This window comes from Agelaius tricolor, unplaced genomic scaffold, assembly GCF_023055355.1.
Source record: "Agelaius tricolor isolate 1412-34295 unplaced genomic scaffold, bAgeTri1.0.p SCAF_25, whole genome shotgun sequence".
Lineage (NCBI taxonomy): Eukaryota > Metazoa > Chordata > Aves > Passeriformes > Icteridae > Agelaius > Agelaius tricolor.
The window spans coordinates 746,135-765,021 of NW_027269285.1; the positions used below are offsets into that span (position 1 = coordinate 746,135).

Genomic DNA, 18,887 nt, shown 5'->3' on the forward strand with positions numbered 1-18,887 from the left:
AAACAGGCTCATGGCAAGCTCAGCTTTTAGCTCAGCTCATGAAGGTGCTTAAATAGGCAGATTTGCAGCTCACACATGCCTATAACACTGTCATGGCTTTAGAGAGCTCTGTAAGCATCTGTCTGGGAGCACAAACCAGGCCTCACCAGCTCAGCCTGGAACGCTGCAGCCAGACAGTGTTGATAAATCAGTCACCAGATGAGACACCAGAAAACTTTTATACAAGTTTTAATACAAAATTCAACAAAAATATATATAATCAGGCATTTTATGCAATGCATACATTCTTTATATCTGCAGGTACAGATAAATAACAGAAGGCAAAACCAAGTATTTTGCTTATCTTTGGCCATTAACCAATAATCACCCCCAAACAGATATTATAGGGTTAAAGGATAATAAACTGAGTCTGCAAATGTCTCTCATTACAGACACAGTATCAGGCAAAAATACAGTAGTCAGATTTTCAGAAATGTAAGGAAATAGTTCTCTAACACTGCCCAATACTGAAATTTCACCTGGTTTGCTGCTATGGAGCATAAGGCCTTCAGCTGACTCAGGCATGGTCCTGGGTTACCTCAGATGCACTGCACCCCTTTTAACCTCCTGCCCTTCCCCACACACTGCTCTCTACAAAGCTGTACCTCTCACAAATAAACTAGCACAAAGTCTGACCTGAGGGCAGCTTTCTGCACCCCAACCAATGTAGAGAAGGAAGCTTAACTGCTGTGTAAGTCAATAGTTTTCCTACCTCAGTGTGCCAGAACAGCTGTCCTTCCACTTACAGCTCAGATGCATCATGGCTCTACCAAAGCAATATATACATGAGACACATGAAAAATCATACAAGCAATTTTAAAGGTACACTGATAACATGTAGCAGCTTATGTCTATATATGTACATGTTTTCACAGTTACATTTTAGAAAATTGAGAACACCGGGAATACTTCTACTGTGTTTTCTATAAATAGTAAAAAAAATTACCTGTCAGGCATTTTGATAAAATAGTATTTAGGTTATCACTTTAAATAGCTCTTGAAAACCTGTAGAGTTTTAAGCTTAAAGGCTGTACAGTTTGAGGATTCTGTAAAGTGTTTGCAGCCAGTTTCAGCAGCTGGGCCACCTCCCAGTTGTTGGTTTCATTTGTTTGTTTTCCTCCCCAATAACTCAGATCTGGTAACAAAGGAACTCCACCACTTTGCCCGGGATAGGCAAGTTCTTGACCTGGCTGGTGGGCATCACCCTGCGGATGGCCATGCGACACAGGTGCTGCAGGCTGGACACCTGGCTCGGGGTTGCCCAGAAGTACAGGCTGCCATCCTGGGTCCTGCACAAAACCACAAAACCCTCCAGGTTATTCCACATGAACCAGCTCAGCCTGCTACCAACACACACACACACACACGACTAGGTAGGGGACTTGCTGGTGCTCAGTTCCAGCTGCTCCCGACCCTGCTTTACTCCAGTTCCTATTTTAAGTTATAGCAGCACAATAAGCAACTTGTCTATGCAAAGGGAGCAGATCTCCCAGCAGCTACTGCTGTGCCACCTAACACACAACAACTGCCCTCAGCTATCTGATGGGCTTCTTCCAATCCTCATGTTTTGGGTCTCTCACATATTTATTTTTAAAGATAAGAAACGAGTTTATCAGCTGATTGATTTTACTGCTATTCCAGGCATGTTTAAACAAACAGTACCAGTCAGAAGCACCAGGCAGCAAGTCACAACTGAAGATTTTCAGAACATTGAGCCACTGTTTTCAATCTCTTGTGTAACCTTCATATTTTAGAAAGGAAAAGAAGTCTATACTTGCCCTGCAGCCAGAACACTGCCATCAGTAGAGAAAGTACAGCAGAGTCCATTGTTCAGAGGTGCAACTTGTACAGGGTATTCTTCATCAATCCTCCAGAACCTCACCATTCTGAGGGGGAAGGACAACACAGGAAGTTATCAGAGTGGGTTTTTCAGTGTGCTTGGTGTTTTCTGTATGCTGCACAAGAAGCTAGTGCGGAGCACTGCAGTGACAGCGCTTGGAGGCTCCTGTGCCAGGGCAGAAGGCAGGAGGGCAGCAGCCCCGTGCCCACACTCACTTGTCATCGGCCAGGCTGGCCACGTGCAGCCCGTCGTGGCTGAAGCACACCGAGCGCACCCAGCGGTCGTTGGCGCCGCCCGCGAAGATCGGCGTGGGCGGGGGGAACAGGTGCCTGTGGACGGATGGACAGACACGCTCAGGGACAGGACACGGCCCCAGCCAGGACAGCAGAGCTCAGGCACTCCCAGACAAACGGCGCCAGGCCAGTTCCCTGCGGATTCAGCAGTGGGGACTGAACTGCTGCGTGCTCTTCGGTGTCATTCCAACCTTAAAATGCCAGCGCTGTAAACTGGCCCTCAGATGGAAGAACAACCTCCAGCCTCTGCTGCTTTAGGACTTCCAACAGCCACTGCTCATTTCCAAGTCCACTCTGGGAGACAGTTCCCAGATCTGAGTGCTTCACTTACCCAAATTCCCTAAGGATCACTCCAACGTGTGGATCCCAGACATAGACTCGAGTATCGTAAGATGCAGTAGCCAGTAACGCTCCATCAGGAGAGAACTCACAAGCTACCACATCATTGTGATGGCCTTCAAGTTTCCGTAGCATGCAGTATTTATCCATATCCCAGAGGAAAACCTGCAATTAAATCAGCTGATGTTATAGCTCTGGTCAGAGAGGCAGTGAAGCACTTAATTTGTTTTTTAAGTATAGCTAGTCTTATTTAGGATTACACTAAAATCAGGTATTATGAATTACTACAATTAAGAAATATGCTCAGTGTCATATTCAGATTAAAATCAAGGTTTTTTAAAAAATAATTAAAGCAGACATGCAAGTTCTAACTCAAATTTGTTAAATGTTATTAACAAAATAAGCCAAAATATAAGATAAAGGCAACACAATTTAACCATGTAGCTTACTGAAATTCATATATTACAAAACTATTTTATTAAAATATTCAGAAATAAATAGGGTTAAACTCTACAATCCCCTCTTTTCAGTAACTACCAAAATTTTAAGAAATATACAGACAGAAAATGTAAGGTTAACATATTGTTACTCCAGTGGCATCCCTTTGAGTTTAAGATCACTTGTTTACAATTGCTTGGATCACCAACGTCAGCCTAGGAAGAGAAACAGATACTGCAAGCAAAAAGAATTTTCACAGCCAAAAGTTATGTCTGTGGCAAAACAACAGGGAAGTCTAACCACATTATTAGAAAGAATTTAGTCATTTAAAATCAAGTCAACAGTTAAAAACAACATTAATATTACAATTTACCCAACTAATTGCACAGTGTATTGTAAGAATTCATGGAATATTACAGTATTTTACATGCAGTTGTATATTATATATTATCAAAATAAGGACTGTGCAGAATTACTTAATAGGAACTATCCATGTACTTCAGCATGGTTTTACAGGAATATAAGTCTTTAGCAAAAGCTATTGTGTCCCTCAAAGCACTCACTAGCAGCCTTGATTTTTCCCTTGACAGTTTTACTGCACAGGTTAAATTCTGACAACTTGGATAAATTTATGTTTGACCAAAACAAACTCAGCCTTAGTGCCTCCCATACCGCCTAACTCTGAACCATTTTACAATCAGTTATAAACACGTTCACTAATTTTTCCAAGGAGACCCCAACATTCTATAAAACTGGAAACTAAGTTTGAGGAGTCAGTGTGTTTCACTGCTGTGAAAATTATTAAAAAAAAAAAAACAAAAAACAAAAACAAAAAAAAAAAGCAAGCAAGCAAGCAGACAGTGGACATGGAGCAGCACCTGCGTACGTACAGGACCCCTTGCAGCCGAGGGCAAGGTTACTTCGTCCTACGGTACAGACGGTACAGCTCGCCGGGCTGGCGGCCAGAGCTGCCACTCTCTGCCCGCCAACACCACTGTGCTCCTCAGAGTGGTGCCAGCTTAACTCAATCACACCAATATTGCTGCCACCACCTGTGACAGGGAAAGCAAGAAGCTTATGGAAAACACACAGCCTCCAGACAGCAATGTACACATCCCCCTCTGCTCCACTAAGAGCCAAACCCCGAGCTCGGCTGTGCTCACCGCCGTGGACAATGCCTCTGAGCACTCCCCAGGAGTGATGGCCAGTGCCTCAGCTGGGCCTCTGAGCCTGCACCACACTGCCTACAGAGCCCCTGGAACCAGGCTGAACTTCCTTTCTGGTCTGCCCTGACTCTTCAGTGCCAAGAGGAGCTTATGGCATACATGCATTACCTGCACTGCTTTCAGTTCTCTAGCAGGGCATTAGGATGGAAGCAAAACCAGTGTGCTCCTCTTCCCTCTAACTCTTAGGTACTACTGCCATTGGTAGGGGAAAACAGGAGAAATGTTTTTGTTCAGCAGCAGAAGCCCTGACTGGCTCCAGCTTTGGGAAGTCTTTCTCATTGAGCACGAAATAGGAAGGACAAAATCAAAACCAAAATAGTTTTATGCATTAATCTAAGTATCTTTTAACACTGGCAGCTTTAGTGGTCTTTCTTTTATGCCATGACCCTGTGCAGACCTATTTCTCCACACTTACAGCCTCTTCAACTAAAAGCAGTGCAAGTTCCATTCACAAATCAGGGTCTCAATGCACCATTTGCCAGTTTAATTTCATGCACTTTCACATCATCATCAAACATTAGAAGTTCATGACACCGAGCACAAGCTTAATGTTACTTAGATTTAAAATGATTATGCACACAATTCAGGAGAATCAAGGAACAAGAAACTCTGACACATACTGCTTTACTAGCTCCAACAGAACAGAGGATGGAGGAGTCTGGAGAGAATGCACAGCCATACACCCAGTTCGGATGGCCTCTCAGCACCTTCATCATGTTTCCTAAACAGAAAGGCATTGCTGTAAGAATTGGTTAAGTATTACAAAATTCAGATGGGAAAGCTTTTCCAAGTTAGTTATTTCTTTGTCAAATTTTGTATTATTTTCCCAAAATACTTCTTGCAGAGTCATTCTACACAGAAATAAAACCCCTGGGATGCAGCCTCTACTTCCATGTCCCTATTCAGAAAGGCGACTTCATGCACTCTTAGCCCAAAACCTGCTTCTGCCTCCAGGGTTCAGTCAGATAAGGAATTCCAAGGGGCTGCAGAGTGAGTGACTAAACAATTCCCAGTGCACAGTGAGTGACTAACCGAACACGCAGTTTTTAAGCAATCCTGACCAAACTGAGTCTAGAGCAATAAAAGGGGTGAGTACATGGGTGCTTCTCTCAGCTATTGGAGCAGATAAAGCCCAGACATTACCATCATCTTTCAGGTCCCACACTCGCAGGGTTTTGTCTCTGGACGCAGACACGAGAATCAGGCTGCCATCGGGGGCGAAGGTTAAATCTCTGACAACCTCTGTGTGGTCCATCAGGTTAAGGAGGAGTTTTCCTGTTACATGAGAACACCACAATTTAACACGAAGGACTCCTGTACTTAGATCAAATGTTTTATGGATACAAGTACTGAATATAAAATTACTGCATGTAAAGACAATTTTCTTGGTAGAAATGCTCCCTACAATGAGCAGTACATGGATCTTTTCATTCTCCTGTATCAAGAGATAACTCCTGGAAAAGCTACAAAATCTATATAGTAGAACCTGAGAAATAAGGCAAGACTTGTCTTTTGATCAACATACCTGTTCCAAGCTTCAGTTTACAAGGACAGATTACTCAATAATCATTATTTTTCTTAATTGAGTTCTCTCCAACCGAGCAGCTGTGCTACCAGCAAAACTGAAAGTCCCTAAGTTCAGATTCAGTCTTTTTAAGTCATTCATTTTCTTTTTTAAAAAATTAAAGGTCCTTATCAACAAAAACCAGCAATTTCATGCTTTTAAAGCATGGTAAAACTAGGAAGACTGTTGAGTAAAGAACCAATGTATGTATGCACACATTTAATTATTTTGCATCTTCTATCTCTCACATCTCAAAGCATGACATGCCTCTCTTGTTCCTTTGGCAGTCTTTCATTACTTTTAGTTGCAGGAGCTCATGCTTTTTTAATATTTTCAATTTGTATTGAAGATTCAGTTGCCAGTTACAATTCTATAACCAATTCCTGGTGTGTACCAACAACATTATCACGGCAAGAAGTGTGAGCTGGCACCCGAGTGTGACAAGGAGCGTCTGGACAACGCTCTGAGGGACACGGCGGCAGTGCTGGGGTGTCCCGGGGCAGCCCAGGAGCGGGGCTGGGCGCTCCTCACGTGCCCCTGCAGCTCAGGGCACCCTCAGCTCCTCTGCACTCACCCGTGTACACATCCCAGATCTTGATGCGGCCGTTGTTGAGGCCGGTGGCGAGGAGCAGCTGGTCCTGCCCGAACTTGAAGCGGTGCCACTCGATGTTGACGCAGCGGCTCTGCTTCTCGGGCACCGAGGAGCCGAAGGCCAGGCTCCACACGATGTCCCCGCAGTCGATGACGTGCTCGCAGGGCTTGTTCTTCTGGCTGCCCTCGCTGCTCTGCCGCGGCAGCCGCGTGCCGGCCGCGTTCGCGCCATTCTTGGTGCCGTGCAGGAGGCTGAAACACAGCACCAAGCACGCTGCAGCACAAGCTACAGCCAAAAACAAACCCTTCTGCAGGGTCTGATGACACCTGGGAGCTGTGATGATGGACACCTCTGAGGCCCAAAACGGTGCATCGTTACTTTAAAATTATAAAAGTGACTTTTTCTGATAACTGAGAAAAATGACCAGCACCTAGAAACCTTCCAACACAAAATAATATTAATATCTGTATACAGTTTTACCTCTGTAGAGAGCAAGATACTAACTTAATCTAGTGCAAAATCCAACAGTTTTGAAGCATTTACAGAAAAATGAGCCACAAAATTTTCTAGGATTTTCTGCTAAAGAGTTACTGAGTGTCCAGCACATGGAAAACAATTAACCACCCCCAAAGGGGGGAAAAATGGGTCAGAGAAATGTAACCAGCTACAAAACTGCAGCGGCCAGCTACCAACTTCACTAACGTGCAACCTGCAAGTGTCAATAAAATGTGTGTTTTGGAACTCCACTTGCATTCGAACAAGGATGATAAGGAAAGAGGTCTGACTTTAAGTAAATTTCTAAAAGGTCAAGCCAAACAGCATTGTGATAGGAAGTGTAAAGGGCCAGCCAGATCTCCCCACGTCTCTAAATTCCCTTTTCATTCTAACTTCCTCTTATTTTAGAGTGTCTGAATTGATTAACAAGTCCCTCCTCCACAGGCTTTGTGAGGTTGCAATAGTTGTTCCTCTTGCTGGCCACATAGGAAGAGACAGAACAGCTGTTATTTTAAGGAATTCATTCCTCCCCAAGGTGTCAAAGCCCAAAAGACCAATACATGCGTTTTAATCGATCTGAAGCTATCTCCTGTTTTCCAGGTGCACCGAAAGCCATAGCGGTTTGTCTTACAAGTTGTTGAGGCACTGTGCCCAGGGGACCAGCTTCACTATGCGATGTCCCTGTGACCACGCCAGGTACGAGCCATCGGGAGCGAACGCGACCGTCCAGTTCTCCCTGCCGCACTTCTTGTCGAAGGGAGACGTGGGGGCCAGGAGCTCTCCTACCGTGCGCGACCGAGCTGGGGGCACAGAGGCGATCCGTGAGGGGAGGAGATCCGTGAGGGGAGGAGATCCGTGCAGCGCCTTGCGCCGGCTGCACGGGCACCCACCCGCGCGTCACCCCGCGGTTCCACGGCGATTGCCGCCATTGGGAGGGGGCCCGGTGTCACCGAATAACCCAGCGGGGCTGAGCCCCCGCAGGAGGACACGCGGTGCTGACCGAGCTGTGCGCGATGCCGCAGCCGGTACGGTACGGGCGATGCCGCCAGGCCCGCGCCTGCCCGTGGCCGCGAGAATGGGCCGGCGGCCGGGAACGGCTCCGTGTGCCGGCAAGGGCTCGTGTGCCAGGAACGGCTCCGTGTGCCGGAACGGGCTCCGTGTGCCGGGATCCCGCCCGTCACCCGCGGGCAGCCCCGAGCGCGCTGCTGTGCTGCGGGATGGGCTGAGCGCCCGCCCGCCCCCGCCCGAGCCCGGGCCCGGCCGCGCTGCCCCCGCCGAGTCCGCCCGCCCCCCTCTCACCGATGAGCTTCTCGTTGACACTCGGGGGAAAGCTGGCCATGGACGGGCGGCCTGAGGAGCTGCGGGACTGCCACGGAGCGGGACGGGCGGGCGCGGGCTGGGCAAGATGGCGGCGGCGGGCGGCAGGGCGGGGCGGGGAGCGGAGCGTTCGCGGGGGCCGGGTCGGGCTGCGGGGGAGCGGCTCTGCCCGCCCTGCTCGGCTCTGCCCACTCTGCTGTGCCTGCTCTGCCCAGCCCTGCTCGGCTCTGCCCGCCCTGCTCGGCTCTGCCCACTCTGCTCTGCCCGGCTCTGCCCGCCCTGTTCGGCTCTGCCCGCCCTGCTCGGCCGTGCCCTGCTCTGCTCTGCCCGGCCCTGCCCGCCCTGCTCGGCTCTACCGGCCCTGCTCGGCCGTGCCCTGCTCTGCTCTGCCCGGCCCTGCCCGGCCTCCCGGGACCCTGCCCTGCCCACCCGCAGCCGTTCGCGCTCCCGCCCCCGCTCCGCTGCCCGTCCCGGCCGCGCTGCTGTGCCCGGTGCGCAGCCCGACCCCGTCCTCCCGCCGTGCGCCTCTCTGGCTCAGGGGCTGGAGGAGTCTCCTACTCTGTAGTGTTATTTTCTATACGAGTGTAGTTCAGCTTTTAAATCCAGCAGCATCTGGTTTATGATAAAATTTTGCTGTTAATGAAGTTGTTCACAAGGAAGAGAAAGAGACCCTGAGAGCCCCTCATTCTCTGTGATTTTGTATTAACATCTCTATACATCCCTCTCTCCTTCCATTACCTCTTTTCTCTTTTTGCATATCTAAATTCTGCCCCTCTTCTCGACGAAGTGACTCTTCCTTGCTCTGTGTATGGACTTCAGAGAAGCATGCAGCAGGATAATTAACTGCAGATAATAACTGTGATTTCATTCCAAAGCAGTGGCCTCACTGGCAGGCGCATTGCAATAGCCATGGGATCAGCTATTCAGCTGTAGCAAGAGCCAGGAATTACCCCAGCGTGAGCAAGGCCAGCAAAGCAATTTTTTTTAAATTATGCAGTGATACAATGTCAAAGAAAGGAGCAGGGAGAAGTTCGGCATGTTCTTGGTGATGTGAGCGCTAGCACGGATTAGCGCTGGTTTGTATAAATTCCCCTAGCACATCCTAGCACTTGTTTGAAGCAGCTCAATCCTGTTCCTGCTCTGTCCGTCCCCCACTGCCCGCTGAGGGAAGAGCCCTGAGCAGCTCTCTGCAGCTAATCCCTGGACAACTCCTTGGAGCAAGGCAGACTTGAAGCCAGTGAATATTGTGAAATGCTGCTTGGAATTGCTCATGGGTTGTGGATGCTTGAGCCAGGCCAGCCCAGAGCTGAGCTGACTCACGGAAGGATTCTCTGGAGGGTTTGAGCTTCGCTCAGAGCCAGCACACGCTGCTGACCCTGGGGCTCTTACAGCCAGCAAACTGCAGCTTTGGCTTACTCAGCTTCACAGGGGTGTTACCACACTGCTGCCTTTCTCACTTCTTTTTCTCCAGTCCACATTTTGTGCGTTAGGGACACAAAGGCAGAAAGGGGTATGTAAAACCCCAGGGGTTTGCAAGCTTTTTAGGAATTGTTTGTTGTCACAGGCTGTCCTGGTAGCACCTTCTCTGTTTGGGAGGGACTGGAAGGGCTTGTCCTTGTGTCTGAAGACAGAGAGGGAGGGGTGAAAAGCTGTGCTCTGTCTGCAAGCTGCCAACTCATCTCCTCTGCTCAGTAAAATGTATCTGTCCGAAATGCAGTCTAAACTTGAGGAGATAAAGAAACCACACTTTCCTTCCTGGGGACTTGCTGTGTTTATTTTCCTGGCAAATGGTGTATGCAGGGTGATTTTTCAGCTCTTCCTGGGTGAGGTGTGGCTGTGGGATCCCGGGTGTCACACCCCAGGCAGTCACTGCCAGGGCCTGCAGCGGGTGGCTCAGGCTGATTTATGGCTTTTCCATTATCTTCCTTTAGGGATGCAGCTGCCAAGCCTCCACAGGGCTGCTCAGCTGGGAAACTCACAAACTTGGTGCCATCTTTCTCCATCAAGTCTTTGCTCACTGCAGTAAGCTTTCACAAGTGAAAGGGCTTTTGTCCTTTTTGCCTGTCCTGGAAATACCTTCAGGGTTCCAGGCTATGGAACTTCCCCCAGGCTGCTGGAGCAGCGGGATCTGCTGGTTTTACACTCCTGTATTCTGACATGGTGAATTCAGTTCTACACGTTTGCTTTGCTTTGTCTTCTCTTTTTCAGGCCCAAAAGTGATGTTTCTCCTCCTCACAGCTGTCATTCTATAAAGCACTCCTGGCAAATTAGTAACAGTTAGGTCCAGTCACAGTTAAATCCGAGGTAGCTCATCTGTGCAATAGTGCTTGCCATTAAAAATTATGCTATTTTTAGTCTACACTGTTAATTATTCACAAGCTCCTATTTGAGAACCTCTTGGGGATGGAAAAGTTCAGCCTCAGGGCATGGAAGCAGAAGAGAAGGTGAAAGGAAAACACAGAATGGAAGAAAGAAGGAGATGGCAAAGAACGTTGAGAAGAAAAAGGGCTCACAATGAAGTGGATGGTGAGCAGCAGAGGATTGAGACAGGAAAGTGCTGCCAGGAGCTGGACTTCAATAATCCTTGTGGGTTCCTTCCAGTTCAGGACATTCTGGGATTCTGTGATCCTGGGGAGGTCCAAGTGGCAGCTGTCCCCAAGCTGAAGGGTTAAAAACTCAACATGCAAGTAAAGCAACAGCCCAGCCCTGCAAGGAGCTGTGAGAGTGCATGGGACCTCGCACACGAGCCTTTGCCAGCTCTTGGTCTGTAAATACATTTTCAAAACTCTCAGTAGTTTTGGCCCTGAGTGTCTCCTGCCCCCCTTGTTGAGCTTGGTGCCCTGAGGTGCTGCTGGGCTGGCACCAAGCCCCCCTTGTGCAGCAGTGCCCTGAGGTGCTGCTGGCTGGCACCAAGCCCCCCTTGTTGAGCTTGGTGCCCTGAGGTGCTGCTGGGCTGGCACCAAGCCCCCCTTGTTGAGCTTGGTGCCCTGAGGTGCTGCTGGGCTGGCACCAAGCTGTTGCTCCATTTCCCGTCCATGCCTGCTGACTGCGAGCAGCATTGGCACCACCGTGGCCCTGGAGAGTTTCAGTCTAAACAGACAAGGCAAACAGCAGCTGGGAGGGGAACAGGGGGATGAGGCCACTTTCTCAGGGTCATCATGGAGCAGTCAGGAGCAGAACTGTGTGATTTTCCCACAGGCACCAGATAAGGCTGCCTCCCTTCCTGGAATTCTGGGCTGTCATTTCTCTCTCCCCTTGTGTCCATTGCTCTGTGATCTCTTTACCATTGCTTCTTGTGAAGAATTGTAGGTGATTCTAAATTGATGTATATCTGGTACTTAAGGGGTTAATTTCAAAGGTCTGCTGAAAGAGTGTGCAGTGGAAAAGTTGCACAGATGGAATATCAGACCATGGGAATTTTTTCTCTGGTTTTTTTGGTCTCGTTGGGATTTTACAATTTTTGGAGCATGTCTTTGGATATAATAAATAGAGCAGATGGCTCAGTGTATGTGGGGAATTCAGTGCTTCCATGATGAATAGCTGCACTGAAATAACAGAGACAGAAGTTTGGGGTTATTCCTTTTAGATTCAAAGCATCCCTTTTCTGTAAGCCAGCCATGGGAGCTGCTTGCAGAAATATCTCTGCTAAATTTACCCTCTGAGGGTACAAGAGGTCCTATCCCAGATGGCTGAAGTGACACTGAGAGTTTTGAGCTGTCCTAAACAAGGGCAGGGGCGAAGGAAGCTCTGCAAGTGCTGAGGAGCTCAGTTCTCCTGGGCCCATCAGGCATTGGCCAGAACAGGCTGGGATTGGGAAGCTGGTGTAAGAGCAGAGGAATTCAAAGCAGTCACATAACAAGTCAGAAAAAGGGCTGTGTCCTGGCCAGCTCTGAGTGTACAGATCACAAGACAGCAGAGAATGTTCTGAATTGTTCCAAACCCAAATGCTTTGGTGTTAATATGAAATATTTACCTTTTTTAAAAATATCTGACCCAAGGCAGAACTCTACAGTGGTTGCTGCTAACCTGGGGTGCAAGCAGTAATAAACTGCTGAACATGTTCACAATGGAATGGAAAGAATATTTTTGGCTGTTGGTTTTTTTGGGGGTTTTTTCAATGCTTTGGCATTGGACTATCAGGATTGCGCAAACAGAGGGAAAATCAATGGCATGGAGGGTGTAAATGTCAATAAATCATCTATAAATCCAATTTATAGAAAACCAAGCTGTGTTTAATAGGAAAAACAAATGGGATAGACTCCCTGCATTCTGTAGAGCAGCTCAATAAAATAACCAGGACAGAAGCAGTCAGCGTGTTGGGAATTGCAGGGCTGTGTGTGACAGCTTCTGCCTGGAAACAGCCGAGGCTGCATTCCTGCTGCGGGGAGTTGGGAAAGAGCAGGTTGCTCATAGATAAAGAGTGTTTGCTCACAGATCAAACAGCTCGAGATGGACCTGAGCTGGTGTTGAACTGAGCTTGAAAAGATTTGGGTGGCTTGTGTCCAGCCCTGTTGCTACAGGGAACACATGCAGAGGGCTGCAGAGGAGGTGCAGAATCCGAGAGAAATGGACATTCTTTGAAAGTGGAGGTTGGACAAGCAAATTTCTCCTGGTCCCCATTTGTGGGTTGTAAAAATGCTGTAAATGGGAGTAAGAGGAGAGAACACAGACCCTTCCCTTCTGTGGTACCCTGAGAAGGGTGGCTGTGCTTGCCCCGTGTGTGCAGTAAGGCTGGTGTCACCTTGGAGGGGACACCCCGTGCACAGACACACAGGAGGGGGCTGCCAGCAGAGCTGGCTGGGCTGTGCCTTTCAGTGGTGGCCTCTCCAGGTCTGGCTGAGCCCAGCTCTCTGTTCCTCACACTCCTGTGCAGTGCTGCTCTGCTCACAGCTTTCTGGGGCTGCAGAACACTCTGGGAACAGACACAGTTAAACTCCTACTGCAAAGGGAGCTGTGACCATGTGCATGTGCCTTAAGGGAGCACACCCCATTCCACAGGGTAAAGGAATAAGCCACAGCACCACAGACCCCTCTGTCTGGCTGCCTCACACCACACCACAGGCTGTGTTTCTTTATGTCTGTTCCTGAACAGCCGTGGGTGCAGAGGCTGTGCCTGTTGTGTGATTCACCTCCTGCATCACCTTTCTCTGCACTGCTCCTCTGGCTCTGATCAGCCAGCCAGGGTCACTCCAGTGAGCCTGAGAGCTCTTAAGGGAAGGCCCTGCCCTCTGCATTAACGTAATTGCAGGTTATTTGTGAGATTCCTTCCATGGCTTACTTCCTGAAGGTCTGGCGCAGAAATCCGGTTTTGTAATTTGAGCTCTAACGAGTGGCTGGATGTAATTATGGGCTCCATTATCCCAGCAGCCTCTGTAGCATGGAAAGTAAAAGCTCAGTGTTGCCACTAGTGCTGAAAATACAGCAGTTGGCAGCTAATAATTCCCTTGTGCAAGCAGTCTGTGGGCAGCGTGTACACAGGTAGGACCCAGGCTCTCTGGGTCTGTTTGTAAATGTTTCCCAAAAGAAGCTGATTTCTGGCTATACTCTCATTACAGCTCTCCTGAAGGCACAGATTGCACACAAAATGTGTAACAAGTAAGATTAATAGGTTCCCCACAAAAGCAAAGCAGGATTTGGGGGAGCATAATGAACCTTTCTGCCAGGTGTCATAAATGGGGGATGAGCTGGACCTATGGACACAGGGATCAGCTGCAGAATGAGGAACTCACGGCTGGCTGAACACTGGGAATGCTCTGGGAATGCTCTGGGAATGCTCTGGGAATGCTCTGGGAGTGCTCTGGTCACTGGGAAGAGGCTGCTGGGAACTAAAGACATGGATAGAGAGCACATTCCTGCCAGCCTGACATGTAAGGCAATCTGCAGCCGTGCTCCCACATGGCTCAATCCAGGGGCCCTTTTTTGGGCTGCATTCAATTCTGTTTGGCCATGACTCTGTCAAAAAAATGGTGAAATTTCCTTTTTTAATTTGAGATCCATATATGGAAGTAAAAGATGAATTGACCACTTGAATCCTGCCAGTCTAACACAAGAAAATATTTAAAATGCAATTCCATTGCACGATTTAGCTGGAGGAAGCTCGTGTGCTACCCAGGTGTAACCTTTTCCTTTCCTTTCCTCCCTTACTGAGCCTGGAAGCGTTGCCCTCTTGCCTCCTTTCTGTTGGAGCTGGCTTTTCCTGTCATGCTGCATACTCTGAGAGAGCTTGGCATTTTTCCCTGCCCTCTGCAGCTCTGGAATGCTTTCTTGCTGTTTCTTAATGCCTGTTTTGACTGCAAGTAAGGCAGAGGTGGTGCCTTTGTTTCACTGCTGCTTTGAAGTCACATGCTGATATTTGGGGAATCCGTGGACCTGCAGCACTGCAAAATCACACCCACAATGCACAACGAGTCCCAAAATGCAAAGCAGGTTAATGAGCCCTGTCAGGGTCAGGGTCAGGGGCAAGGAGAGTTATTAAATGGCCAGCACTGTGAATCTTCAACATTGTCATTGCCCTTGAGGCCAGAGAATTAAAAAAATAAATACAAGGACTGGATCTGTGTGTGGATATCAGCTGAGAGCTCAGCAGGACAGTGCAAATGTCACCATGGTGTTCACAAGAGCAGCATGGCCCTGGGGTAAGCTTTATCCCCAGTTTTCAGCTCCATTTGACAGCAGCTCAAAGACACCATGACCAAGGCCTCTGTGCTGCTCAGCATTATTTAGAAGCCCAGCAAAGCAGCACATGTTTTATCCAAAGGATATTGCCATGTACCATCCATCCAAACCTCTGGATATCTACTGCAAGCTTTTTTAAGGTTTTATTTTAGAAAAGCTTGTGTGGGCTTAAGCAGCAGTTGCAATTAAATAGGGCAGCATCAGCTAATGGCATGAGTCATGGGGAGGAAACTGAGCAGCATTTGGGGAAAACTCTTCAGTAACAAAGAGTCTTTATATTCATAAATTCATACAGGCTGACACAAGGCTTACACAGAGGTTGTTTAAGAAGCAGAAAATTCAATTCTGGTCTTGACATTTTCCCAATTCTTAAAGACTTACCTTTCCATCAGACAATTCCTTTTCCTCATCAGTCCCTCCCCTAAGCTGAGTACTTCAGAAGGCAGAGCAGGAGGAAAGGCCATGTCTGATGGCCAGGCTGCTCTGGTGGCTCTTCTCCCCAGTGCACTGCACCATGTTTAATGTGAGTTAAAATAAAGTCCAGGTGTGCCGTGTGTGAACCTGCAGGTCTTTGCTAAGCACTGACTCCACCTGTGCCAGCAATTCCCATTTCTGCCCCAGCCCCTCGGTCAGAGCTGAACTGGCAGGAGCGGTGCTGTGGTGCCTGCAAGGAAGGCCACGCCTGATGGATGTGCTGATGGTACTGAACCCAAATCCTGGCTCCCAGACTGTGTGATTGTGGTCTAAAATCAGCTGATCTGACTGAGAAATCATGCCACTGAACTGAATGGGGCTTGCACAGGCTTTTACACAGTGCCAGGGGGAAAAGTGTCAGGCCCAGTCCCCTATGGTGCAAACTGAGACTGGTTTTAATTCCGGGGGCCCCCAGGTGATGGGCATTCCCTGGGGCTCTTTGGGTGGGACTGCTCGGGTGTGAGCAGCCTTTGGGAGCTGATCAGCAGGCACTGGAAGGCTTTCTGGACACAAGTTTCATGTGATTTTAGGAGAATCCTGGGTTGCTTGCAGTGGGATCACTGTAGGATGCAGAGGAGACAGGCACTAAGAACAAGCTGAAAGCTCCTCTTGCTGGCCCTGTGGTGTGATAAACAAGAGAGGAAACAAAATGTCAGGCAGAGGAAGTGATAACCTCGAATTATCCTTTGGGGTAATGTTCTAATCTCGGCTGAACTGATTAGTCATCCAGGACAATTAAAATACTGCTTTACAATATTTAAGTAACTTAACCTCTGCAATGGCTGTCATATGTGGGGATGGCATTACTCACCAGGGAAGGGAAAAGTAGATACACAAAATGATCTCATTCTGCTGAAGTCTTTAGAACGTGAACACACACACTGGGAGCGACTGTGATCAAACAAACTTCAACTGGGACTCACAAAGAGCTTGTTTATAGCTCCCAGGCAAATGGGCAGACACTAACAGGGCTGTGTCCCTTTGCCGTGCAGGCATCAGCCTCCATTTCAGAAAATACCGTTCCATTAAGTGCAATTAGAATATCTGAGCTCAATAGACTGCTCCTTTTATCAGATCAAGTACCAGGGATTAAACTCCTGGTGTTTTGCATCCAAATGAGATGTCAACTAGAACAGAAATACTTGCTTTTAGAATTGGTTGTGTGAAACATCGTGCTACAGTTTGAATGATCCCTTGATGACTGGACTTTCCGAGATAGAAGTTCCAATGAGAGTATTTTGTACAGGATCCCCAAATAGTCAGATCATTTGCTGGCTCTGCTCTTGTTTAACAGATCCTGTGGCGGTCAGGGAGGAACTGGGAAGCAGAGAACACAAAGGAAGATCCGTGGTTTAAGAAAAGGTTTCTTCACGTGTTGCAGCATGTCCATCCACGCGTGCGGGGCGAGCCCGTGGCACTCAGGCAGAGCAGGGCCCCCAGCCCGGCGGCTCTCGCACGCAGCCCGGGCCGGGGCCGTTCCGCGGCCTCTAATGCCCTCTGATGGACGGACGGGTCACGGCTCCCTCCCTTACGCTCGGCCTTAAACCCGCGGGCTCCGGGGCTTTGGAGCTAGGAAGGTTAAGTCACCTCTTACTAAACCTTGGCAGGTCCTTTCCTTCCTCCCTTCCTTCCTCCTTTGCTTGGGTTTGTTTGTTTGGCTTCTCTCAAGAACAGGAGAGAAATATTTTTGGATGGCAGATTTGGCACGGTTCCCCCCTGTGACCCATCAGGAATGGGATCAAACCTGTGCCTCACAGAGGAATGCCTCCATAGTGGATGGGAGCTTCTGGACCAGAGCAGATAAATAGAAATTGAAAAGTATCACTCTGCATGTTTGAGCCACTGCTGGAATGTTTGGAAAATGCTGGTGAAAATGAGAAACTGGGATAGGAGGAATGGAGAGAAAAAAATCAAAGGATGAAACAGCCTTCAGGAAGTCAGAAGGAAAAAAGGTTAATAGAGAAATAATTTGAGTTGAAACACAAAATAGAGGAAAGCAGAAGATGTGAGAAAGGAAAAACAAATCCATATTCTCTGGCAAGAAGCCAAGTGTCACCTGCAAGAGCCAGTTCAGGTGTAATGCCAGAGAGGCCCAGATCTCCTGGGTACAGTGTGGGTGATGTTCAAGAAATTAACTGAATCTGAAAGGGTAAATGCACCAGAAAGAAAGGAAATGCTGCAGGGCTTCTGCCTTTGAAGGGGACTTTATTGGAGGTGGGGCTGTTAACTGATGGTGTGGACACAGGATCTGCACCTTCACTCCCCAGCAAGGACAGAGGGTGAGCTGAGAGCTCCCTGAGGTTTTCCTGCAGGCCTGGCCAGGTCATTTCCTATGCATGCCTCGACCTTCCCCTCTGCCTCCTCATCCTCTAGCTCAGGCAAAAAGCAGAAGTGCCAGAATACTTCCGAGTAAGTGATTCAAGGGGCGTTTTTGGCTGGATTGAAAACATCTGCGGCTGGAAATTTCACAAGGGGGACTCTTCCCATGTAGATAAATTTCCAACTCACACTTTAAGGCTTGGCTGTTCAGGCTTTCAGGCTTTAAAACTCTGCTGAGAGGGAATGGAGACATGGCAGGGACTTCCCTGTGCCAAGAGACTCCTACCACTAGTGCCACTTTGACAGCCACAATGGGAGAGTTTTAGTGAGGAAAAGCCATTGGCATTCACAGCAAAACCTGACAACACTCTGTGGATGCCTTAGGCTGCATTCCTTATTTTAGTTCACACGGAAGCTTAAGGAAGTGCATAAAAAAGCTCTTGCTAAAGTGTCCTTAAAAATCCACAAGCAGGAGGTTGTCAAGAGCTGCTGAAGAAATGATGCCACCCCTCAGAGTGTCAGGGGAACTTGGAAAGGTTCATTCTCCAACAATTCCCAGCTGGCTGCTGCAGGCTGTCCTGCCTCTGCCTGGGAGGGCACAACCAGGGTGGCTCTGGCACAAAATTAATAATAGAGCTGTTGGGGGGCTTGGGGACAACAGAATGGGTCTCCAGTCTAAATACTGGATCGAATTTTTCATGGACTTTGGGGGAACACTATGAGAATTTCCAACATAGCCATTCAACCCCTGTGTCTAAAATCTGGGAACACTACAGCAAATCTTTTTTGCTTTTAGATTTACTATGGGAAATGCACTGCCAGAAGCAGGAAGAAGCACTGTTTGTTTTGTTTGGTATGTTTTGAAGGGAAGAAATAGCCTGTCCTTTTCTACCTCAGTCAGGAGTTCCCAGGATGCTCCTCTCTTATCTAATCATATCATCCTGATTTCTTTCTGGCATTTTGGGACATGTTTTTCATAACCATATCAGTCAGCTGAAGCCCTTTCCTGCCCCTACATGAATTATTATTGTTTAGATTTTGGCAGAACGTAGAGATCCCTGTGAAGATTGTGGCTGGATTGCCTTCAGTGGAGATTATTCCTGCCTGGCTGCCGTGGGACACTGAGGGGTCAAATCAGAAACAGCTGGAAAAGGAGCCGTGACCAGGAGGGCCCAGTGGAGACCCGGCCCTCGGGTTTAATGTGAATTAAGAAACCTTCTGGGGAAAGGCTCTGCTCCACTGAACCCTTGGGGCTTTTGTGTTCATCTCTGCACCT

At 48.3% G+C, this 18,887-nt stretch overlaps 1 protein-coding gene across 1 annotated transcript; it reads right to left on the minus strand.

Moving 5' to 3' along the window:
- Positions 1–212: 212 nt before the first annotated feature.
- On the minus strand, positions 213–8,364 carry WSB1 (WD repeat and SOCS box containing 1). Its single transcript, XM_071447678.1, has 9 exons — positions 8,126–8,364; positions 7,458–7,626; positions 6,314–6,582; positions 5,319–5,450; positions 4,796–4,896; positions 2,504–2,676; positions 2,095–2,208; positions 1,818–1,925; positions 213–1,328 (listed from the first exon to the last, which is right to left on the minus strand). Exons 1-9 carry the CDS (start codon positions 8,163–8,165, stop codon positions 1,169–1,171), a joined length of 1,266 nt encoding a protein of 421 aa, XP_071303779.1. The 5' UTR covers positions 8,166–8,364; the 3' UTR covers positions 213–1,168.
- Between the last annotated feature and the right edge of the window lie 10,523 nt (positions 8,365–18,887).